The sequence below is a fragment of the Anomaloglossus baeobatrachus genome, chromosome 1, assembly GCF_048569485.1.
Source record: "Anomaloglossus baeobatrachus isolate aAnoBae1 chromosome 1, aAnoBae1.hap1, whole genome shotgun sequence".
NCBI classification, from domain to species: Eukaryota; Metazoa; Chordata; class Amphibia; order Anura; family Aromobatidae; genus Anomaloglossus; species Anomaloglossus baeobatrachus.
In genome coordinates, this window is record NC_134353.1 from 734,841,291 (window position 1) to 734,867,274 (window position 25,984).

General features: G+C 40.3%; 1 protein-coding gene across 2 annotated transcripts in view; it reads right to left on the minus strand.

The window, feature by feature from the left end:
- Positions 1-25,984, minus strand: part of TMEM132B (transmembrane protein 132B) — an 853,124-nt gene that overhangs the window by 209,839 nt on the left and 617,301 nt on the right. For both annotated transcript variants that reach the window (XM_075322424.1, XM_075322431.1), the window contains exon 4: positions 13,764-13,950. In XM_075322424.1, the coding sequence (XP_075178539.1) occupies positions 13,764-13,950 (187 nt within the window). The remainder of the gene's footprint in view (positions 1-13,763; positions 13,951-25,984) is intronic.

Sequence of the window (25,984 nt, forward strand, 5' to 3'; positions counted from 1 at the left end):
TAACAGCCCTAGTTCCTGGACTTTCCAAAAGCTAAGTAAAAATTAGGTTGAAATGTTGTTTTGCCTTCATAGCATAAAGTCACCAGCATAATATCTTTTATCTTTTATATCAAATGTACAAAATACATATGGCTCACAAGCATGGAACTCTTGATGTTGGGTTCTGAGCTTCCGTATTTTCATGTATTTTTTATATAATTCTTCAATTCTTTATGCAAAAAAAAACAATTTTCAAACACTTGTTTTTTATTTTTTTATGTAGGATGGAGTCAGGACATTTAAGGCTGCTTTACACGAGTCAATCCATCGTGCGATTTATTTGGCAAAGTCTTTTTTTTTTTTTTGTTTGTATTGCTGATAGGTAGTTGTCCATGTGTCACACGTTGAGTGTTGTCAAACGACCACAAAGCACTCATCGATATATTGATTGGCCATGGCGGACGTCCAAAAGGCTTCACACATGTTTTCCTTTGGTCAATCTGTCTTTTGTATGGGCGTAAATAGGCAAACTATACAGCCCTCCGTGACGTTGTCTGGATTGTTGCACGCCCTGAATTCTTCTGACCTGCTCAATCCAGTTCTGCTAATGTGGTTGATTGGTTAGATCCCATATATATTGTTTCTCTTCTGCGTCTGTCTTTGTTGCCTCGTTTGTCCTTAGCATCATTCTTGTTTGTGGTCTGGTTAATGTCGATTTTGATCCAAAAAGGAAAGATTGGCATATAACAAGTTACCACAAAAAAGGGATAACAAGGAGTGAGGGCGGAAAATCCAGCGAACAAACAAACGTAAGAAAAATTAGGACTAATGCACTATAAAACACTGTGCATGACGCCAAGGCTGAATGTTCACACATCATGACTACAGCTCCGTATTTTATAACAGTAATAACCAATCAAAACGCATCTGCTACAACCAATCCGATTAGATTAGGCGTGATTATTTAAAACCACAAATACGCCCTGAACGTTTACTGACGTCACAAACAACTACGAGGATGGCCGATTACACGGTGTCACACTTTGCAATGTGTCGTTCATGAAGACAAAACTGAACGATTTTATGGAATTAAACGATGAGTACACGATGGCCGAATTTCAAACGATTAGGCATCGGTTGGACTCGCAAGGAGCTGTCACATGAGGAGATGTCGTTACGAATGACGGAAGTGCGTCACAAAATCCGTGACCCCAACGATGCATCGCACAATAGATCGACTTGTGTAAAGCAGCCTTTAGTGTTGGTTGGATGATTTAGGATGTCTGTCCTGTGTCCTATAGATATGGACAGCCTGCCTGATCTGCTAGTATGGGCATCTTTAATAGGCTGTAAGCCGTACACTGTGCACCACACGTATCTGTGTGATTAGCGCCCTTTGTAGATCTTATCTCTGTTCATGTCTAATACCATTAATTGAAAGATTGTGAAAAGTGATGCGTGAGAACTAAAATGCTCGGGTGCTCGTTACTTGAATCAAGCAAATTAGAATGCTCTAGTGCTCATCTCGAGTAAAAAGTATAATAGAATATTCTATATAATGGAAAAGTCAATGGGAAACTCGAGCATTTTTCCGGAAAACCCTCCCAAGATATTTAGAGGGGCACGAAGATCACTGAGATGGGTGGAATCAGCACTAAAATGGAATAGGAAGAGCATAAGGAAGATGCCTGGATGCATCTTTAACTTTTGGGTCCATATTGTTAACAATGTTGTCAGAGTATAACACCACTTTTATGGACTGAAAATAAAACATACAAAACAAAGGATAAAATGTTTTTTTTACAAGAAAAAATGTTAGGAAACATTCTTCAATGTACAATGACTTGCATATAAGGCAATAAAAAAAAAGAGGAAAAAAAAATTAAAAAGTTTCCTCCATATATTATGCAATGTTCATACGTAGCGCTTTTCCTGCAGTTTTGGACTTTCTAATTGCTTTCAATGGTGAAAAAAACATTCACCGATAAATGTAATTTTGACATTTTACTACCTTATCTGGGCATATGATGTGTGTGACATGGCCAGACACATCATGTTTAATGTATGGAGGAGGGACTCGCAAAGCCTTAGCGGACAATACAAAAACTGCCAAAAATTAGTAGGAAGAGGCACTCCAATAAACCCTATTTTAGATATAAAGGAGGGTCTCATACACATTATGTTAATGTTGTTGGGTAGTGGGACTCCACTAAGCGCAAGGCCTGCCAAAAAGAAGTACTGCAATACCCCTGGAAGTCACGTAGAGGAGAGCCTCTGATTCAATTCTGGTACACTATTAAAAACATTCAGACTCCCAAACAAGGAAATTATATGCGCTCAGTGAGAGGCCCAGCTAAAATGACAAGAGGAATTGCAATACACCATGGAAGAGACATAGAGGAGAAATTCTGATTCAATTCTGGTACAGTTTTAAAAACATTCTGACTCTGAAATTGGGAAAGCTTATACACTCAGTGAGAAGCCTCACTGACAAGGAGGGATTGCAATTGCAAGATGGTGGTACAGTCAGCCAGGTAATCCTTCACCATCTGCATAAACGATACCCTCCGTGTCAGAGTACTCTGTGCATCAGGGCATAAGCAATGGGAAGGTCTAATGAAACTGTCCCAGACCTTTGATAGTGTTTCCCTGCTTCTCTTGGTCCTGATGTGTGTGTCCCACCTTCTAGTCCTTGGTTGTCCAAAGAACTCTGACCTCTGCCACCAGTATTGCCAGATTAGAATTTTTTGACCAATTCTTCGACTATGGTCTTCTAGTATTGTACCATGTTAGTAGCCCTCTCCACTTCAGGAAGGAGAAATGCAAAATTCAACTTCTAGTGTGGGTAAAGAAAGTTGCACAACCAGTAATCAGTATTGACCAAAATACATTTAACGTGAGGGTTATGGGAAAGGCAGCGGGATACAAAGTCTGCCATGTGTGCCAGACCTCCAACAGGCAAGATTTCCCTGTCTCCACCAGAAGGAATACTCTTCATCTTTTCCTCCTGGTACTCCTCTTCAGGACTTCCATGCTGAACAGACAGGAAGCTGGTGTTGGTAGTACCCGCTGTAGTGTAGGCAACTATCTCCTGTTCCTCTTCTTCCTGCTCAGCCCCTTCCTCCTCATTATCACTCAATCCGCCCTGAGAAGATTAGAAGAGGCTTGGCTGGGTAGTATCACCCTGAGTACTTTATTCCTCCAGTTCCTCCAGCTTCCTCTTTAATTGTGACCAGTAAGTATTTGAGTAGACACAGAAGCGGGATACGCTGATTATGCCGCCGCTTATTTGGTTGATTCTTCAAAGTTTTGAAGAACTGCACAAATGTCAGATATCCATGGCCACTCGTCAGTTCTTATGTGTGGAGGTTGGCCAGAATACTGATGGGAATGTTGCAGCTACTATTCAACTAATGCCCTCTGCAGCACTGCTGAACCGGCAGCAGCGGTTAGTGATTTGTGAAAATGGGCGCACCAACGGCATACCTTCACAAGTAGCTCAGGAAAATCTGGGTAGGTTTTCATAAAATGCTGAACCACTGAATGTTTGTCAAAGATATCAGTTTCAGCAGAGCCTGCTTGGCTTTACCGAGGCAGTGGTGTAGTGCTTCCAGCTTGAGACTGATAGTGGCGATAATTTGGAGATGGAAGATGAGGAGCAGGGGAATGAACTGGTGGAAACCCTGATGGAACTAGGCCCTGCAATTCTAGGTGTTTGTAGCATGTGTGCTGTCTTAAGGTCCGACTCGGTTCCGGCCTCCACAAGGTTCACCCACTGTGCTGTCAAAGAAATATAGCCTCCCTGGCCACAAGCAGTTGTCCATGTGTCCGTAGTTCGGTAGACCTTCCCAGTACCTGCAGCATAGGTGATATTATGGGACACATGCTTGTGTAAGACGGAGACGGCACACTGGGAGAAATAGCGACGTCTTGTGAACTGAGTACCAGGGGACAGCCACACCATACGGTTGCAGAAAGCCTCAGTGTCCACAAGCCTAAATGATAATATTTCAAGAGCAAGCAGTCTGTAAATGTTAACATTGGGTGTTTGGGTCTGTGGGTGGGTGGCTGGGTATATCCACTTGCATTCCAAGATATGAGGTGGAGACAGCTGAATGCTATGCTGGGACAAGGAAGTGAACGTGGTTGCTGATGGTGGTAGCAAATATGCAACAATAGGTGCAAGGCAGGAAGCATCCTAGACAGGGGATTGCCTAGCATGTAGCACAGGGTATAGAGGCAGTGGTGTCACTAGCAGACACTGATTGTCGACCCAAGCATTCAGCCCACCTAGTCGGGTGATTCAATGATATGTGCCTGAGCATCCTGGTGGTGGTCAGGCTGGTAAGGGTATGGCCCCTGCTGAACTTGATATGGCACAGGTTGCAAATTACCATTTTCTTCCCTTCTGCACTTTCTGTAAAAAAGCACCAGACTGTGGAACATCAAACCCTTGGCTTGGGATCTGTTTGCATGGCCACCACACTGTCTCTTCCTGCCTATTGCAGTGCTTTGGACTTCTTTCAATCTGTGCTACTGTGCTCAATCTGCATGCCACCTTGCCAGGCTGGGTCAGTGACTTCATTATCCACCTCCTTGTATTCCAGTTCCAAACTCTGGTCTTCCTCCTGACTTGTTGACGTAACATGACTTGTTGGCAACAGTGTCTCATCATCAGCCACCTCTTGAGACAGTAATTGCTGGTCCCCACTGTCAGCTTCTTTTGACCATGGCTGCTCAAATATTTGGGAATCACTGCACACAAGCTCTTCATGTCCCTCTTGAAACGTGCATGATAAGAGGCCAGAAGAAGCCATAAATAAAAAGGTAAAGAGCTCCTCAGAATATCCAAGTGGGAGGTCACTTGTCTCCTGGGACTCGCCATGGTGAAAGGAAAGAGGATCAGGGTGAGAATTATGTGGTACAGAGCCTTGGCTAAAGAGACTGGAGCATGTGGAAGACAGGGTGGTGCAGACCCTTGGCTAATGAGACTGGAGTATGTGGAAGACAGGGTGGTGCTGGGAACCAGACAGGAAGCATTATCTGTCATCTAGCCAACAACCTGCTCATACTGTTCTGGCTTCAATAGTGCTGTCCCGCTCCACCCTGAAAAGTGGGGAAAGTAGGTCTATATGATACATGTGTATAGTGTTCTCTTGCAGCAGGCCAAGTTTGCCCTGGCCTATGGCCTCTCCATGCACCACCTTCAGTAGGATATCTACGTCTCTGTCCCATACCATATGCTTAAAAAATTGTAAATTATGTATGCAGCTAATGGAGGTATTATTAAAGAAGATAATGTATTTAAATTGGCACTGACAAGGACTGTCAGTTGTATCTTGCAACACCAAGGACTGTAACTCAATGAATCCTGCCTAAATGCCTCTAATAAAATGTTTCTATTTCAGAAACTAACCCTTCACTAATTGCAGACTAAGAGGGGTATTATTAGAAAATAGAATATATTTAAATTACCCCTGAAAACAACTGTTGGTTGTACGTGGCAGCAGCAAGGTCTGTAATGCAATGAACCCTGCCTAAATGCCTCTAAAACATTATTCCTGCTCCAGAAGCTAACCCTACACTAATTTCAGACTGATATCAGTATTATCAGAGATCAGGATGTATTTAAATTAGTCCTGAAAAGGACTGTTTGTTGTATGTGGCAGCAACAAGGACTGTAACGCAATGAGCCCTGTCTATTTTCCTCTAATAAACTATTTATACTACAGAAACTAACCCTACACTAAATTGCAGACTAAGAGCAATATTATTAGAAAATATAATGTATTTAAATTACCCCTGAAAATGACTGTTGGTTGTATGTGGCAGCACCAAGGACTGTAATGCAACAAACCCTGCCTTAATTTCTCTAAAACACTATTTCTACTGCAAAAGCTAACCTTTCACTAATTGCAGACTAAGAGTGGTATTATTAGAGAATAGAATATATTTAAATTAGCTCTGAAAAGGACTGTTGGTTGTACGTGGCAGCACCAAAGACTTTAACGCAGTGAACCCTGCCTAAATGCCTCTAATACACTATCCCTACTCTAGCACTTAACCTAATACTAATTTTAGGTAAGAGCAGTATTATGAAGGAATAAAATCTATTTGAATTAACCTTGAAAAGGACTATTGGTTTACTGTTGCCCCAGCAGGTACTGTTACGCTATAAAACACTGTCTCTTCTCCACCATAAACGCTCCCTAAACTATTTCAGAGTACAGTGCTCCACCCATGGAATCACTGGGTCTTATATAGACCCAATGACACTAAGTGGCCAGCAAATTACAGTAATGCCAGTTGCCAACATGGCTATGATATTAATGTGATGTTTAGTTGCTAAAAAAAGCCACAAAACATGCGAGGCAGGGACTTGAGCATGGCTCCCCAGTAGCAGAATACTTGATCGATTATCAAAAGTCTTGAACACTTCAATGCTTAATTGAGTACCGAGCAGTGCCTAGCATGCTCGCCCATCACTGTTTCTTTTTCTGAAACGGTAAGAAATTGTAAATGTTTAAATGCAATACAGAAATAAATTAGCACTTAATTGTATGGCCAGGAAATGAGCATTTACTTCCAGCTGACCCCTACCTAAATAGTATAAGGCTTCTGTTCTCAAACACAATAATTAGAGAATCCATTAATTCATTGTGATTTTCAGATTTGGAAATATTGCTATAAGTAATGTAGAATTATTCAGAAAGATCTGCATTGGGGTCACAATTGATCCATGTGTGACAAGTAAAAGATATTACTGTGTATCACCATCTCACTTTGAATTCTTAAGCAGCTGGATGAATTTCAAAGTTTTGTGCAAGAGATTAATTAAGGGCAAAAAAGACTTTGTAAAAAGAAGCCTATGCCATCTCCTGGAAAATAAACTTAACACAAACAGAAATAATATAAATAGTTAATAAATATGTAGTCTATAGGTAAGCTCACACTGGCATATAGCATCTTATGATTCTCGCATGTGAGTGAATGGATATGAGTCTATGCTATATGCAAATGACACTTTGACTGAGAATTGAGTGTCATATGCGAGAATCGAAGCAAAGGTGTGGACAAGATCGGGAACTTAATTTTTCCATATTCTCTATTGTCCAATACGGCATGAGAAAAAAATGCTAGTCAACACTGCCCTGTATAATATCGAAGCGAGTTCTATCCAATATAGCACTTTCCGATAGCACTCGTCCGAGTTATACGCTAGCTAAATGCAGGTATGAACAAACCTGTCATACACCGATCATGGCAAGCACGTTCCGACCAACCGAGGTCTGACATGCCTAAAAAATGAAAAACACACCTATAAAAACAACAAAGACAAGGGGGGGAACACCAGGGACACAATAACAATGGTGGGCCCTGAGACTAGTGAGCTTCCCCAGGAATGTCTGTGGGTTTTCAGAAGTGCTGTCCGCACACAGCGTTTTTTTGTAGCTGCGTTTTTGTGGTGACCACAAAAACGCAGCATGTCAATTATATTTCTGCGTTTTTCACAGCGTTTTTCACTCATTGAATGCAGTGCACCAAAACGCAGCCAAAAATGCGGTAAAAATGCACAAAAACCGCACCCGCGGTAAAATCGCAGGTGCATTTTTTGTGCGTTTTTGCAGACAAAAACACACAAAAAATGCAGTGTGAAAAAAACGCCTAGTACGCACATAGCCTTAATCTGCAAACTTTTTTACTTTTTTCCTCTTAAAAATACCCTTCCCCTTGAGTTGCCTATAGGAAAGTTTCTACTATGCCTATATGCCTATGCTGTGAATCTACAAACCCAATACAAAATGTCAGGCAGAACATGTAAATTTATATTTTTAATCTCCCCAAATGCATCAAAAAAAAAAATCTCATCTCTGTTTAAGCCAATACTAAGTTCACTCTATTCTCTTCCTTGTAGTATGTTCGCTGGACCCCAATAATTATTAACATAAATAGATAAAAAGGAACAAAATGGCTTTAAGTGGTATCAGGCTACATAAAGTATAAAGTCTTGAGAGCACAGACAGTGCTGTACTACATCATTAAAGGACATTAGGAGAAAATCGTCTGAAGCAGATTATTATTATTTACTCCTGGAATGAAAAGTCAGGAGAAAAGTATGAATCTTTTACAGATTCTAATACCATGTTGCCAGTGATGACCTATAGTTCTCAAGTTACTTTGACCAGAAAGTGCACAATTTGTACATGCTAATTATTTCTTACAAATGCATTCCAGTGAAAGCGACTGAAGACATTAAAACAACTTCACCTAAGGAACTCTGAAGATATTACTAAGGTACTGTGCTATGCAGCAGATCAGCGACTGCTCATCTATATTCACCCTGCACATAATATTCTGAAACTTGATGTCACCTCCAATAGCACCTGAAGAAGCACCATGAGATGTTCAACGTTCAACTGCTGCTTTTTTAAAAGGATTCTCCTTAGAATCAGGGTCTTTTCCACCTTTTGATTTAAGCAATATGCTTTTAGATCATTAACCTTGTATAATGAATATTTTGCTCCTAGGTGTCGACGAGATTCATTAGAGCAATCATTTTAAGTATGAATGAGGCTCTCATAACAGAAGACAGATAAGGAAATGAGGATTAACTAGTTCACTAAAGAGTAATTTTTAGTAAGAAGAAATGAAGCTTGTAACTTTTAGCAATTGCATTTTGACTCCTGTATAGTGATGGATGAACCCGGATTAGTATCTGTGCACCAACCCTAAATACAGAGTGCTCAGGGAATTCTGTGTAACTATCTAGATTCGACCACCCAGATAATTAAAAAAAATGAAAGGAAAAAGAAAAAAAAAGGGAGTAAAGCAGGAGCATTATACTTACCAAGTGTCCCACGCGACTTTAACACTACTTCCGGGGCTGCTCATTACCCTCACACATATTCACTGCTTCCCCATCCACTGGCAGTCCCAGTGTCTCTGATTGGTTGCAGTTAGACTGCACCCCCACCCTATGTGACAGCATGTCTGATTGCTTGGAATTCCACATGCTGTCTTCATCTCTATATTGGTGTAAACATAAATAAATACAATTTAAAAAATGGCATAAGGTTCCCCCATTTTGTGATACCCAGCATAGATAAAGCATACGGCTCCAGGCTGCAGTCCCCAGCTGTGTGCTTATCTTAGCTGTCTATTAAAACAAAAGGAATCCCATGAAGCTTTTTTTAATCATTTAAATAAATAATTTTGTAAAACGGGGAGCAGTCGCCCCAATGTCGATACCCACTAATGATAATGCGAACAGCTGAGGGCTGGTATTCTCAGGCTGGTGAAATCCATGGCTACCAGGCCCCCCAGCCTAAAAATAGCAGCCTGCAGCTGCCCAAAATTGTCTAATCCATTAGATGCGACAATCCCGGAGCTTTACCAAGCTCATCCTTTTTGCCCAAGTGCTCTGGCAATCGGGGTAATATAAGGGGTTAATGACAGCTCACAGCAGCCACTAAGCCCTAGATTAGTAATGGAAGGTGTCTATGAGACCCTTCATTACTAATCTATAAGTGAAAAGAAATAAACACAAACACCAAAAAAATGCTTTATTTGGAATACAATAGAAAAAAACCCTCTTTCTCCAGTTTACTAATCCCAAACGCCCAGTTCCGATGTAACCCACATGAGGTCCCACGATGATTCTGGCTCTGCTATATACCAAAGTCACAGTGTGCATGCACAGAACATACCCGCACACTTTGGCTTAAGGTAAGGGTACCAACACATCAGCGTTTTTCTGCCGCACTCGCAGATCCGGCATAAGGGCAGTACAGTACTTTACAATTCACAGACAGTGCAGCAAGCTCCGGTCACATGCTGTCACATGGTGTGGTCACATGACCCTATGTGCCCGGAGCTTGCAAGTGAACTGTAAAGTACTGTACTGCCCTTGTGCTGGATCTGGGAGTGCAGCAGAAAAACACTGATGTGTGGATACCCTTACCTTATTGAAATCAGTGACCTCACCTCAGGTGAACTGAGTTCACAGACCTGCAGCTCCTGACAGAAAACCACATTTTTTTGCCAAGAGATGTATTTGGTGCTGAAATTTATACACCATATTCCTGCACCAAATCTGCATCTTCTAGCAAAGAAACCAAATCAAAACATGATGCGGTTTTGATGCAGCATTGATGCGATTTATTTTTGTCAAGAAATGCAGATTTGGTGCATGATACTAGTTTCAGCACCAAATCCGCATCTCTTGGCAAAAAAAAGCACAAAAATGGTTTTGACGCCGTTTCGTTGTGGTTTTCTGCCAGGAGATGCAAATTTAGCGCTTAAAAGTCTGCACCAGATTTCTCCACCTAATTTGCATCTCCTCAAAAAAAAAACAATGCACTGAAATGGTGTCTAAACTATTTTTGTGCATTATTTTGTCAAGTAATGCAGGATTTGATGAAGGTATATGGTATATAAATTTCAACACCAAATTGCATCTGTTGGTGAAAAACTGCAGTTTTCTACCAGGAAATGCAGGTCTGTGAACTCAGTTCACCTGAGGTGAGGTCACTGAATTCAATGGGGTCACCTGAGCTCAGTTTACCAGTGGTTACAGAAACACTGTGTGATATCCCTGCTCACAGCTGTGGCTAAGTAAAGGCTGCTTTACACGCTTCGATTTCATATATGCGATCTCGTATGTGATGCGACACGCCGAGGTCGTATATACGATCTGAAGAGATCTTACATAGGTCATCTCTGAGCCAGCACACGTGCATATTCTATACGATGCCACATCGATTAATATCTCGTTAGATCTACCGGACCGCAGACAGGGATAAATGATTAACATTACACGAGTTGCGTATGCCTTATAAAGCATGAAGGACAATTCGTTACGCAGTTGGTACCACCAATCATAGCGATGGACGTGAGGCATGGTGTGGAGAGACACGCCCGCGTCGCATATGACGCACATAATAATCATGAGGCTCGTTGTTGTTAGGGTGTTACACATATCAATATACCGGTTTCGTTCAACAAAACGAACAATATTTAGAAAATGAACAACGTGTATGCGATCAACGTTTTTGCGCACAATCAAGGTCACACGTAGGTGTCACACGCAATGACGTCACTAACGATGCCGAATGTGCGTCACTTACGACATGACCCCGCCGACATCTCGTAAGATATATTGTAGCGTGTAAAGCCCGCTTTAGTCTGCCTAAAGCCACAGCGTGTGGACATGTTCTATACTCATACCAGCACAGTATGTAGCAGTATGTAGCAAAGCCACAATAATAGTGGGACCTTGTGTGGATTATGTCGGAACTGGGTGTTTGGGGTTAATAAATGGGAGAAAGGTTTTTTTTCGTATTGTATTTCAAATAAAATATTTTTTTGGTGTTTGTGTTTATTTCTTTTCAATTACAGATTAGTAATGGGGTGATGCCTCCCATTACAAATCTAGAGCTCAGTGGCAACTGTGAGCTGTCATTAACCCCTTACATTACCCTGATTTCCACCGCACCAGGGCAATCAGGATGAGCTGGGAAAAGTGCCAAATTTGTCACATCTAATGGCTGCGACAATTCTGGGTGGCTGCAGGCTGCCAATTTTTAGGCTCATGTGGCCCAATAACCATTGGTCTCCCTAGTCTGAGAATACCAGTCCCCAGCTATGAGCTTTATCATTACTGGGTATCAAAATCAGAGGCACACCATTTTTTTTCTTTCATTATTTATTTAAAAATAATTTAAAAAAAAAAAGCTGCATGGGGTCCTTTTTGTTTTGATAGACAGCCAAGAGAAGCACACAGCTGTGGGCTGCAGCTTGTAGCCGTATGCTTTATCTGTGCTGTGTTTCACAATATGGGGGACCCAACGCCAATTTTTTATTTATTTATTTTTACACCACTATAGAGACGCAGACAAAGTATGTGATTCCAAGCAGTCACACATGCTGTCACACAGAGTGGGGGCGAGGTCTGACTGCAAGCAATCAGAGTGTCAGTGGGCGAGGGAAGCAGTGAATATGTATGAGGATTAATGAGCGGCCTGGAAGTAGTGTTACAGTCGCGTGAGAGACTTGGTAAGTATAACGCTCTTGCTCTAATCTCCCCAGCCCTTTTTACCACCATTTTAAAGCACAATATTAGGGTCCCAATATACTTATATGGGGATCGGCGTCCAGAAAAATATTCAAGATTAATTCCGGTCCCAAACCAGGTTTTTTATTTTTAAAGCCAGTTGGACCCGCCAATCCCGAATATTTGCAGATTCACCCATCTCTACTCATGCAGTATTCTAGAGATGTAAGTGAATTGTCCTTTAATACTATGGCTATGGATAAGCATGGTTCTGCTGCCCTCAGTCCCAAAAGTTAAACCTCTTTTTGTTAATTTTCTATTGCGTCAATACCCTGTTCTGATTCTCATCTCAAAGAACATGCCTTACATTCTGTTTTAGTGAGTCTATAGGGGAAGAAGTAGTTAAAAAGCCTAGCTGCTGTTTAAGGACTAGAAAAGTAGATATGTGTGATTTGTCTACGCGTTTCAGAGCCAAAGAGCTCCTTTTTCAGGGGAAAACACATTACACTGTTTTAGTGGACACTTTTTCTTGATCGGCATTCTGCCAGCACTATTGGAGCTAGGTCAGCTGCAATAACAAATATAGCCTATGGATTTCTGGAAGGAAACAGCCAAGCTTTTCTAATCCCATGTAACCCCCTAAAACTATTTTCTTTGTAGAATTTGATGGTGCGTTGAAAATTTTACCAAACATATTGATAAAACTATCAGAAAATATTTATATCCAAAATGTTTAATTATCTCTTTTACAGTAAATTACTTAAAAATCTTAAAATCATAAACATTAGCCACAGTTTACATAAGGGTAGGTTCATGTATACTGATTTGACTGTGTTTCTGATGCTTTTTTATGCATTTTGGTTTTAAGTACAATCAAATATTTACTGAAATTAAAAAAAACTTTAAAAAAAATTACATGATGCCATCCTAAAATAATAGGTAACCTGTCCTGTGGAGCTTCTAGAACAATCAGAACCCGATTCCTCAATGATAAGATGTGCCTCATAATGAATATGGCACAGTTCACCACCGCAGGTAATGTGCTTCAGTGAGAGGTCACTTTTGTGGCAAAAATTATGATTAATTTGCTAGTCGCATTTGGCTATTCTAGCTAAGCTCCCCACACTTTTAAAAAAGTTGGTGATAAAGATGCCCCAATATTTCGTACTCTGATACTGTCCCAACCAAACATTTCAAACACTCAAAAATAATTAATAATAGAACTGATCTTGAATAACGTAGATTAATCACTCATGTGTAGAGATGAGCGAACTGGAACTGTAAAGTTTGGGGATCATACCGAAGACGGCCTTTTAAAAAAAATCAGAGTTCAAAGTTTGGGTGCTTTACTTATGCTCACCACTTGATCGAACATTGCTGTGCTAGGGTACACTCAGTGCTCGGCGCAGTGCGAGCTGCTTGCAGTCTCTCACTGGTGGTAAAAACAACATTTTCAGATGTAGTGTGTCCACATAAAAAAATGAAAAGCCTTGCCCACCCTCCCACAGAAGTGGTCAGTTTATAGCTGACTGCATGTGGGCAGAGAGCCGAACTGCCCAGTCAGTGACTTCCAATGGAGTTAAGGTCAAGTCTAGGTCTGAAATGAACATTATCTAAAGTCCGGCTGAATTCGCTGTACCCAAATTTCCATGGTCCTGCTCATCTCTACTCATGTACCAACATTTGAGTAATAGACAGCCTAAGGATTTCAACAAAGAAGATTTTACTGTACCATGGCAATAGGAACAATGCCTGTAAATGCTGCCTTGCTGACAAAGATTTCAGAAATGACAAGTTCACTGGCAGAGTCTTCTTCTGGGTATTCCACCTGCCATGTAATCTGCTGGGCACCAGCCAAACCACTGACAATGTCCATTTCGAAGTCCATCTGCAGAATTTCATAAAGTGAATTGTTGACTCTGAAAGAAATCGAGAAAATGTCACTGCTTTTAAAAAAGCTCCAGACAAACATAAATAACAGCCTAACCTCGTGGTAATGAATTAGCATGGATGTTCCATCTTTACCGCACTGATCAAAGCATAAATCATCTAATCAATTCTGCAATAGCTCTAATTTATCACAGGTGACTCACAAGCCTTTTTTCTATACCTGTCCGATAGAAGTAATCTTTCTAATTAGCGTGCATGCCACACTCTCCTATTAGGAGGCAAACTACACCTTCTCTGATGGCCTTGAGACATCAGCGCCTTTTCCTGTGAGATTGTCACTAGAAAGTGTTGTCTCCCTTGTTTAGGAATTCTTGTGTCATCATCTCTCATATCTCATGGAACTTGGTCTGACACATATTATAAGTCGCTGGATCATATGGCAATTTTGACTACGTTATGGCTGCATTGTGTTGCTTGCGTGGGTGTGTAATATGTATATATATATATATATATATATATACATATATATATATATATGTATATAAACTGAATACATATAAATTGCTAGTAAAGACCAGATCACAATTGGGGTTTTATGCCCTTCCAGTATCTGTAAATACGTTGGTTACAAATTACAATATCCACATTTACAAGCTTCAGCCATAGACTAGTTCAGAAATAGGCATTTTTTTTCAGACATATTGACACCTAAATAACGTTTTCTAAGAACAGCCCAGTAGAACATTAAAAATGAAGTTAAAGGGCTATTATGTCATTTATCCATGGTGGAGAGTCTTGAGCTACAAAGTTTCTGTAACACCCTTAAAAGTGAATGGGAGTTAAAGAAACAGAATAGGAAGTTACTAGGGATGATCGAATACCTCAAATATTTGGCTTTGCGAATATTTGCCGAATAGGTCGCCGCTATTCGACTATTCTCGAATATTCGATGCGCAATGTAAGTCTATGGGAAACCCGAATAACAACTATTCGGAACTATTAGGGCTTCCCATAGACTTACATTGCGCATCGAATATTCGCATAGTGGAGACCTATTCGTCGTATATTTGCGAAGCCGAATATTTGAGGTATTTAATCATCCCTAGAAGTTACCATCCACTATTATTGGAGGTAATCAAACAGCATAACAAGCAAACTCAGCTATTTCCAAAGTCTCGGCTACCTAAGTCAGAAGTCAAAAGACAGATATTCTTGGCTCAGCCATGATTGGCTAAAATGGGAATAATTCTTTAAGTATTTAAAGGGTTATTCCCATCTCCAAGATCCTATTCTAATATGTAGTAGGTGTAATAATAATACAAAGATCAAATACCTCCAATTAGAAATGTAGTATAGTTCTCCTGATATAGCCATGTCTCTTACCTCATATGCAGGGCATTGCAGCTTAGATATCCGTGGTTACGTCCACTTATATAATGACAGTTAGTTAGTTGCTTGTTGTTGTAACCATGCTAACATGTCCTGCACATGAGGTAAGAAACATTGCTATATCAGAAGAACTGTACTACATATCCAGTTGGAGGTGTTTGCTATTATTACACCTGCTACATATTGGGATAGGATCTTGGAATACCCCTTTAAGTAATAAAAGATATACTACTTAACATTAATCTTCAGAATACAATTAGGCAGAAAATCTTAAAGCATCAACAATTTTTCCAAAGAGATAAACTTATTAAAGGGCTCCTTGATTTTCAGTGGTTTGCACACTCTATCTTCAGCCAAACTAGGTGGATGAGCTGTGCAATGTGAGAGAAGCTTCATCAGTCATTAACAGCGCTAATTCTTAGGGTATGTGCGCACTAGGCGTTTTTTTCACGCTGCGTTTTTATGTGCGTTTTTGTCTCAAAAAACGCACCCGCGGCTAAAAAACGTGACGAAAACGCACGCGTTTTTGCCGCGATTTGGTGCGTTTTTTGCTGCGTTTTTGCTCACTGCGTTTTTAATCAGTGCACAATGCCATTAAAGATTGTTGATGGAAAAAAAAAAAAAAAGAAGATGATGTCATTTCCTTCTTCAAAATGTTCATTGTATGCAGGAGAGCAGACAGCTGCAGAACTAGTGTATGCAGGAGAGCAGACAGCAGCTGCAGAACTACAAGGCCCAGCATCCTCCATTCACTAGTGTATGCAGGAGAGCAGACAGCAGCTGCAGAACTACAAGGCTCAGCATCCTCCATTCACTAGTGTATGCAGGAGAGCAGACAGCAGCTGCAGAACTACAAGGCTCAGCACCCTCCATCCAGGACTGTATGCAGTTTTTTGCCCAAAAAGAAAAAAAAATGACGTGGGCTTCGCCATATTTTTGTATGCTAGCCGGGTACAGCAGGCAGGTACGGGCTGCCCCCAACCCCCAGCTGCCTATTTGTACCCGGCTGGGAACCAAAAATATAGAGAAGCCCTTTTTTTTTAAATTATTTCATGAATTTCATGAAATAATTAAAAAACTCAGACTCCCGCCCCATTGCTGCAGGAGCTGCCGGTAATCAGCACATAAGTGAGTATTTTTTTTTTTTTTTTTTGCACCGATGCATCTGCTGATTGTATAAACGGCTTTTATACAGTCAGCTGATGTGTGATGGGATTCAGGCACTTGATCCTGACACATCATCTGATCGCTTTGCCTTCCAGCAAACCGATCAGATGATATTGGATCCGGATTGGACGGCGCGGGACCCTTGACCCAGGATTACTGCGGAGGGGGGTTCTTTATTTCAATAAAGATGGAGTCACTAATTGTGTTGTGTTATATTTCTAATAAAAATATTTTTCTGTGTGTTGTGTTTTTTTTTTATCTTTACTAGAAATTCATGGTGGCCATGTCTAATATTGGCGTGACACCATGAATTTCGGGCTTAGGGCCAGCTATACAGCTAGCCCTAACCCCATTATTACCCAGCGAGCCACCCGGCATCAGGGCAGCTGGAAGAGTTGGATACAGCGCCAGAAGATGGCGCTTCTATGAAAGCGCCATTTTCTGGGGTGGCTGCGGGACTGCAATTCACAGCGGGGGTGCCCAGAAAGCATGGGCACCCTGCACTGTGGATTCCAATCCCCAGCTGCCTAGTTGTACCCGGCTGGACTCAAAAATTGGGCGAAGCTCACGTCATTTTTTTTTTTAAATTATTTCATGAAATTCATGAAATAATTTAAAAAAAAAGGGCTTCCCTATATTTTTGGTTCCCAGCCGGGTACAAATAGGCAGCTGGGGGTTGGGGGCAGCCCGTACCTGCCTGCTGTACCCAGCTAGCATACAAAAACATGGCGAAGCCCACGTCATTTTTTTTGTTTGGGGGGGGGCAAAGAAATCCTGCATACAGTCTTGGAAGGAGGATGCTGAGCCTTGTAGTTCGACAGCTGCTGTCTGCTCTCCTGCATACACTATTGGATAGAGGATGCTGAGCCTTGTAGGTCTGCTCCCCCTGACTCTCCCTCAAGCATACAGTCCTGGATGGAGCATACTGAGCCTTGTAGTTCTGCAGCTGCTGTCTGCTCTCCTGCATACACTATTGGATGGAGTATGCTGAGCCTTGTAGTTCTGCAGCTGTCTGCTCTTCTGCATACACTAGTGGAGAATGAAGAACACATTGAAGAAGGAAATGACATCAGACCTTTTTTTTTGTTCACTGATAAAAAAAATGCATAAAGACGCAGTGAGCAAAAACACAGCAAAACGCAGCAAAAACGCACCAAATCGCTGCAAAACGCGTGCGTTTTTTGCCGCGTTTTTTTGCCGCGGGTGCGTTTTTGTGCAGTTTTTGCCGCAAAAAACGCACAAAAACGCAGCGTCAAAAAAATGCAGTGTGTGAACCTAGCCTTAAAGGGAACCTGTCACCATAAAAATGCCGTCCAATCTTTAGGACCCATGTTATAGAGAAGGCTGATATATAGTTTTATGGCAAAAGATTCAGTGTAATTTCTATTTTCATCATTTAATCCTCTGCAGATTCTGGGATTTGTGGTTCGGTGGGTGGTCCTATCAGTGACTGACAGCTAACTGTACACACATTTATACAGAGATACCTGTCAATCACTGATAGGACAGCCCATCAGACCAAAAGTCCCTGAAAGAGCAGAGGATTAAATGATGAAACCATGAACTACCCTGAATCTTTTCTAAAAAAAAATACAGGTTATATCAAGGTGCCTGCAGATTGAACTATATTTTCATGGTGACAGATTTCCTTAAATTTATTGTATTTAATGTGTGAGATGGAATAAACTATTTTCCATTTTTTTGTAACTCAATGGTGTGCTCTGTCATTGCATTGTATGGATTCTTCAAAAGTTGTTGGCTGACAAACCTTCTTCAGCCATTCTGTCCCATTTGGCAAGTTGTTGTGGAAGTTGTATGTGTTGGCATGAGTAAATGTTTAAAGTGAACATGTATGATAACTAGGGATGATCGAATACCTCAAATATTCAGCTACGCCCATATTCGACGAATAGGTTGCCGCTATTCGACTATTTGCGAATACTCGATGCGCAATGTAAGTCAATGGGAAACTATTCGGGTTTCCCATAGACCTACATTGCGCATCGAATATTCGCATAACGGTGACCTATTCGTTGAATATTCGCGAAGCCAAATATTACCGAATATTTGTGATATTCGATCATCACTAATGATAACAGCCTCATGCCCACCTCATATGCAGGAGGCTATAGAATGCCCCTATCTCAGCTGCAGGGACTACAGTCCATTGCTATAATATGCAGGTGCTATAATATGGAATATGTTTTCAGGGCACTAATAGACTAACATTGGCCAAATGGAATCTTATGCCTTATAGCATACTGAGGTATGCAGTGGCAGAGTAAAGTCCATTGTACAACTTATGACTTAAAAGTTTCATGATAAGCAAAATGCGCTGTGAAACCATTTCTAGATAGGTTTCATATATAAGGTTTGTTGTTAAAACTGTTAAGTTTTGTTTCTTGGTGTTGGTGCCTTAGCTGTAAGTCAATATGAAGTTATGAACCTCTGAAGAATTGGCCCATTATGGGCTTTTGGAGGAAATAATTTTTTGCATTTCTCAATGTCAGCATTTCTCAAGCACTTAGGAGCTTGATGTCAGCATCTAGGGGTAAATATAAATTATTACCCAACTTTTATTAACCATTTATTGGCAGAAATAAAAAGTAAAATTAGCAAATCTGCTGTTGCTTTTTACTGTTTAAAGTTGTCCACTATTCATATGCTGGAGAAATAAAGTATTAACTTTATTTTGTGGATCATTTTGATTATGGCAATACCAAATTTTATCTATGGTTTATAACTTTTGTACAATAAATACACTGTTTGAAAAAAAAAATAATAATTTGGTTTTGTGTTGCCATTTTTTGAGAGCCCTAAGTTTTCTTTCTTCTCTTTTAACGACATACAACTTGATCTTGAGCCATGGTGACTGGATGGATGAACCCTCTCTAAGAAGATTGATCTTGTGCAAGTCTAGATAGGTCCACTACAGTCCTTAGTATCCAGCCATCTGGTTAATGGTCTTCCTTTTTCTGTTTGCCTTGTTCCTTCTCTTTTTCCCACCATGATGTCCTTCTCCAGTGATTGCTTTTTGATGTTTCTAAAGTAGCCAAGTTGTAGCTTGGTGATCCTTGCTTTGAGTGACATGTTTGGCTCGATTTGCTCCTAAATCGATTTGTTTATTCTTTTTGCCATCCATGGTATTGATAATATCCTTCCCCAGAACCACAGGTGGTGATTATTCTGTCTTGTTTCGTTGTCGTCCAGTTTCACATCTATATGTGACTACGGAAAATACCAGACTAGGTAGTAGTCGTGTCTTCATAACCAGTAAAATGTTCCTCAATTTGAAGTCCCTGTCCACTGACTTTATTGTTGATTTGCCCATAGCTATTCTCCTATTGACATTTGGTGTCGTCGCTGCAACTTAAGTGATCAATTATCCAAGTAGGTTGAAGTCCCTAACAACTTCCAGTTAGTCCCTGTCCATCTCAAATGTGTCCCAGCCATACCTGGCAGTAGTTAATATCTTTGTCTTCTTTATATTGAGTTTTACAGGGCTTAATGATTGAGTGACAAGATAGTTTTCAGGGGGGCCAATTAAGTATGGAACATTTTTTGATCACTTTCTTTTATTAAAGTTTTGTGATGTGGAATGAACAAAAAACAATTGTAACTGTGGATTTTTATTTATTTATTTTTTAAAACACTATTCACTATTAATTTCCATTGACATATTCACTGTATTATGCAAATGAATAGGATAATTATGATAACAAATGTATGTAATTTGTTATACTTTGAAAGGTTTATAGGAAAAATAAACATAATTCAAAAAAATGTTTTTGGGGAGACAGATATATTTTAAATTTTCCTCCAATTTTTACTGATGCCAATTTTTGGTGGATATGACTTTTTGAAGACTTGAATCCATTTGCTGTTTTAGAGGTTAAGCAATTTTTTATTTGGAAAAATATGATTTTGGTAGGGTTTTTACTTCTTTTTTCCTTAAACATTTAAGAACATATTTTACAAATTTCATAGAATATTTATCAACCCCTCAACAGGATTTGGACTTGCAATCCCATGAACCGATAAGTAATATACTGCATTACATGTGTTATTGCATTATCGCATCCTGTCAGTGTAAGGCGGTGTATATCAGTGAGGCTCTGTACAGAAGCAGTATCGGACAATCACCCTGACAAATACAGGTATATCCATCATGGAGCACAAACTGATGTGTAACAGATGCCTTCCTTATCCAAGAATCAGCAAAAACATTAGTACATGCCCTCATCATCTCCCGCCTCGACTACTGCAACCTCCTGCTCTCTGGCCTCCCTTCCAACACTCTTGCACCACTCCAATCTATCCTGAACTCTACAGCCCACTTAATCCACCTCTCCCCTCACTATTCCCCAGCCTCACCACTCTGCCAATCCCTTCACTGGCTTCCCATTGGCCAAAGACTCCAGTTCAAAACATTAACCATGACATACAAAGCCATCCACAACCTGTCTCCTCCTAACATCTGTGACCTAGTCTCCCGGTATCTACCTGCACACAACCTCAGATCCTCACAAGATCTCCTTCTCTGCTCCTCTCTTATCTCCTCTTCCCACAATCGCATACAAGATTTCTCCCGTGCCTCCCCCATACTCTGGAACGCTCTACCCCAGCATATCAGACTCTCTCCTACAGTGAAAAGCTTTAAGAGGAACCTGAAGACCCACCTCTTCCGACAAGCCTACAACCTACAATAACCCTCAGTCCAGTACATCACTGCGCAACCAGCTCTGTCCTCACCTATTGTACTATTGTACCCTCACCCATTGCCTAAAGACTGGGAGCCCTCGCAGGCAGGGTCCTCTCTCCTCCTGTACCAGTCTGTTTTGTACTGTTACTGATTGTTGTTCTAGTTTTTATGTATACCCTTTTTCACTTGTAAAGCGTCATGGAATTAATGGCGTTATAATAATAATAATAAATAATAATAATACATCAAACAGCAATAAAGGGGATAGACTCACTACATAAAGTGTATTTTTGTGGATTTTTTTTTTTACACTTTCAGTGCCTTTTTATGGATTTTCTTGTCCTTTAGAGAAATCTATGAGAAAATATCAGGAAAAATACCATACTTAGAGGTTGCTGCATTTTTTTTTTTTAAGAAAAAGTGGCAAGCTCTAAGTATAGTATTTTTTACTGGTGTTTTCCCATAGATTTCTCCAAAGGACAAGAAAATGCAGGAAAGAAAGGTTGGACACAGACTAGTTCAAGTTTGCCCTTTGCCGACTCTTCCCAGCAAGTGATTAACAGGTTAGTCTCATGTGTACATAGTGAAAGACCAGTCAATCAGCAGCTGCAGTGGTAGGGAGAACCAGCAGGGGGCCATAGCCATTGGCTACTAGTCTGGTCTGCAGCTTTGGTCCTCAGGCCAGATCTTCAAAGTACATTTCCTCTGAAACGCCGGAGTATTTTCAGAAAAATGTATGAATGAATCAGCTAATAGGTTCCCTTTAAAAAACAAAACATGAAATTTATGGTATTTTTTACAAGCCTAAACACTTCACAAATCAGTATGAGAAAGTCTAAAATTGATATTGTAACAGAAATGTCTTAAGTGTTTCGAATTAAGTAGCTGTATTACAGTAAGTACTGTCAGTCTCTAAAAAAAAGTATTTTTCACCATAAAAAATGTCTTAATGCAGAAATGAGTGCTAATCATTATCACTCACTGGTAATAAATTATAGTTTGCAATGATATAAAATAATGGTTCTGTGTGAAAAATATCTCCAACAAGGTTAAATAGAGTTTTAGACAATATTCATCCCCAACAGAGCAGGTCAACAATGTAATCTTGTTAAATAATAAGAAGTTCTATATGGGTAAGTCACCGCCATACTTGCCGGTAAACAATGAGAGTCGGTTTGTTTGGAGCACAGGTGTGATCAAATGTTGTAATTAGATGCCATTATCATTTTGTTTTTTGAGAACGGAAACGTTTGGAAGCAGTGTGGTACTCTGTCATTTCTGATATCTGAAAATCTGTCTCCTTGCTGTGCTTCACAGGATGCCCTCCACTGACAAGGACACGACGTTCCCATAAATTCCTCAAAGTTCACTTTCCAGATAAGTGGAACGCCAAAGGTTGTGTGAATTAACAATAACAGTAATATTAAGCCGCATGTTTAAAAAAATGTCTTACTGTATATAAATGGAACACATTATACAACTAAATTCTGTATAAGAAAAAATATTTGATAAGCAGGAAACCAACTAATTTAGGTATTCTTGTATTTATTATAATACAATTTGAAAGGAAAGCATGTGACTCATTAATAGAGGTTAGGAACATCGTTTTAGTTTATGCTTAGTTTACCATGAACCGAAACCCACATATTAAACAGTTCAGATTGACTGATGTGTGATACATACTGTATCATTTCTATAACCATAAAGCTATTGAAATAAAGGGCATTCCATTAAAAATAAAAAAATAAAAAAACTACAATGTGCAGCGGTACCTGGCTGAATCAAGAATCTGATATACATTAAAAACCAAGATCCCACATATACTAACAATGACTAGGGATGAGCGAATCCGAACAGAAAAGGTAGGGGTTCTGTCACAATAGCGGTTGTAACAGCGTGTCCCTCCCCCGCCTGTGCTCATGGTATAATAATTTGTCCCTCCTTGACTGTCCTGTATGTACTGCTTCTGAGAATTTTAAATTCCATCAGAGAAACAAACAAAAAACCAGTATGGAGGACCCACACCTGGTTGGCAGCAGCTCATAAATGCATGATATAAAAAGAGAAACTTGAGCAAAATGCTGAATAATAATCAATATTTATTTAGAAAATATTAAGGTGCATAGTGCAAAAAATAACACATGATTAAAAACATATGATAGCATTATAGAAGGAAAACAGGGGACATGATAAAATCATTTCCCAGGTACAGATAGAAGAAATGTTATTGTAAGAAGCGCTCACATAAAGCCTACCTGTGATTATGAAGATTGCCAAGTAAGACACTGAGGGTCCCAAAACATAACAGAATTAAGGGCCCGTTACACGCTACGATATATTTAACGATATATCGTCGGGGTCACGTCGTTAGTGACGCACATCCGGCATCGTTTGACATATTGTAGCGTGTGACAACTACAAGCGACTGTGAATGAGCAAAAATACTCACATTATCATTGCTCGTTGACACGTCGCTCATTTTCAAAAAATCGATCGTCATTCTGCGCACCGGTTGATCATTGTTCCCGAGGCAGCACACATCGCTCCATGTGACACCCCCTTCAGGAAGAAGATGTTCACCGCCCACAGCGAGGTCGTTCGGGAGGTAAGTACGTGTGACGGGGGTTACCTACTTTGTGCTCCACAGGCAACAAATTGCCCGTAACACACAAACGATGGGGGCGGGTGTGATTGCACCATAATATTTTCTAAATAAATATTGATTATTATTCAGCCTTTTGCTCAAGTTTCTCTTTTAATATCATGTACTGCTTCTAGTGGGAGATTGTTTGTTCTTCTCAGCATGGGACTCCTCTAATCCACAACTTGGTAGGAAGAATAGAGCCAGGATGTCTAGAATCCTTTCATGTATCAAATGTCCAGGGGGGGGGTGAGTCCTTCTGCCCACCTAAGGGGCTGATCCCAGGAAAGGAGAACAATGAGACTCATGTTAGTCAGTTAGTTGGATCTCGGCTGGAGACGTACTAGGATTTATAGCTGAGGCTGGATCCTAGTTCCTGTGTATAGACTGTTACAGATTGGAGATCAGTGGCACCGTGGGATTGTGTTTTGTTGTTCACCCTGTTGCTCAAGGAACTCATATAAGAACCACTGCCATATTTTCCCTGGCGTCGGAATACCGGGAGGTGTCACCGGATCTGTTGTTTTGTTGTGGACTCCTTGCAGACTTTAAGGATTTAAATTCATGTTTGGTGCTTTATCTTTGTGGTTCCAATAAAGCCCTTTGGATTGTTCCTCGGCCTAGCGTCCTTTACTGTTCTGTTCCATACCCCATCACAGGTTCGTATTAAACACTCAGTGTCTGAGGCTTGAACGTGTGTCTGTCTTCTGGTGCTGTATGTATGCTAACTACTCGATATGTTTGGTGCTCAGCCCAGTGAGAGCCGCTTGCAGTCTCTGAATGGTTTTCATTGGAGGTAAAAACAGCGTTTTCGGATGCGTGTGTAAAAAAAAATATGCCTCTCCACCAAAAATGCTCTACAGTATTTACGGCTGACTGTATGTGGGCGGATAGCCAAACTGCCCAATCATTGATTTCCATTATACTCGTTACTTGAGTCAAGCCCACTAGTTCGAGTCCGCAATATATGCAGTTCGGGGTCGAAGAACAAGTTCAGCTCAAGTCTGAGTCCTGAAACAAACTAAAGTAATCCAGTAAACTTGAATTTACATGGGTCCGCTCATCTCTAATAATGACATAAAGCATTTTTACTAAAGGAAAATGGGCAGGCATTAGGCGAAAGTTCTATTTTGTGCTTTAAGTGATTTTATTTTTTCAGAGTGACAAAAAAATGTTGCATATTTTTTTGCAAATCTAATGCTATTTTACAAGCGTCTTTCTAACCAGTGCAATTTCTGTCAATCAGATGTATACTAAATCATAGGGGCTAAATTTTAATTTTAGGAAAGTAGCCAAATATCTAAAAATTATCCATTATTTGACCAGTGGTCATTTACATATCTCAAAATTAGTCTCATTCTGATGTCAATGATTGTGCTAATACACAAAAAAGGTGGGGAAGGTGCAGGTGGTGGCAAAGCCCCCCTCTGCATAAGATTAATGTTTATTGTGTGCAGCGTAGTAAAAGATGTATTGGACTGGTATCATTAGTTATCTGAAGAAGGAACGCCGAAACGCCAGCGTGTTGGGGAAGGCGTCAGAACTTTGAGCTTGGTGTATGGTACCACTATCACAATCTGGCACTTACATCTCCTTTTCAGCGTGTACTACTTGCACCAGCACCTAGATGGCGTTATTATTTGATCACTGCTGCATAGTCAGGTGTTTATGTGCCCTGCCCATTTCCCAGCAATTCTAGAGTTCTACTTATTATGGCAGCACATACATCTGACAAGTGACACTAGTATACATGGCTAAGTAACCCTTTCATGGATTTTCTTGTCTCCCAGTAATTTTGCAGTACTACCTATTATGGCAGCACATACAGGTGACAAGTAACACTATAACACATGGTTAATTAACCCTTTTATGTGATCTACTTGTCTCCTAGCAATTTTACAGCTATTATGGCAGCCCATACATTTGACAAGTAACACTTAGACTATGTGCGCACTAGGCCGTTTTACCCGCGGATTTACCCGTGGTTTTGCTGCGGAAATTTCTTGAGAAATGTTTGAAATCTTTCTGCAGACATTTCCCAGCAAAACCTATGGGAAAAAAAAAATAGCTGTGCACACACTGCGTTTTTTTCTCAAGAAAATTCTTTCTGAAGATTTTCTTGAGAAAATTTCTTGAGAAAATGTGCATGTCACTTCTTTTCCAC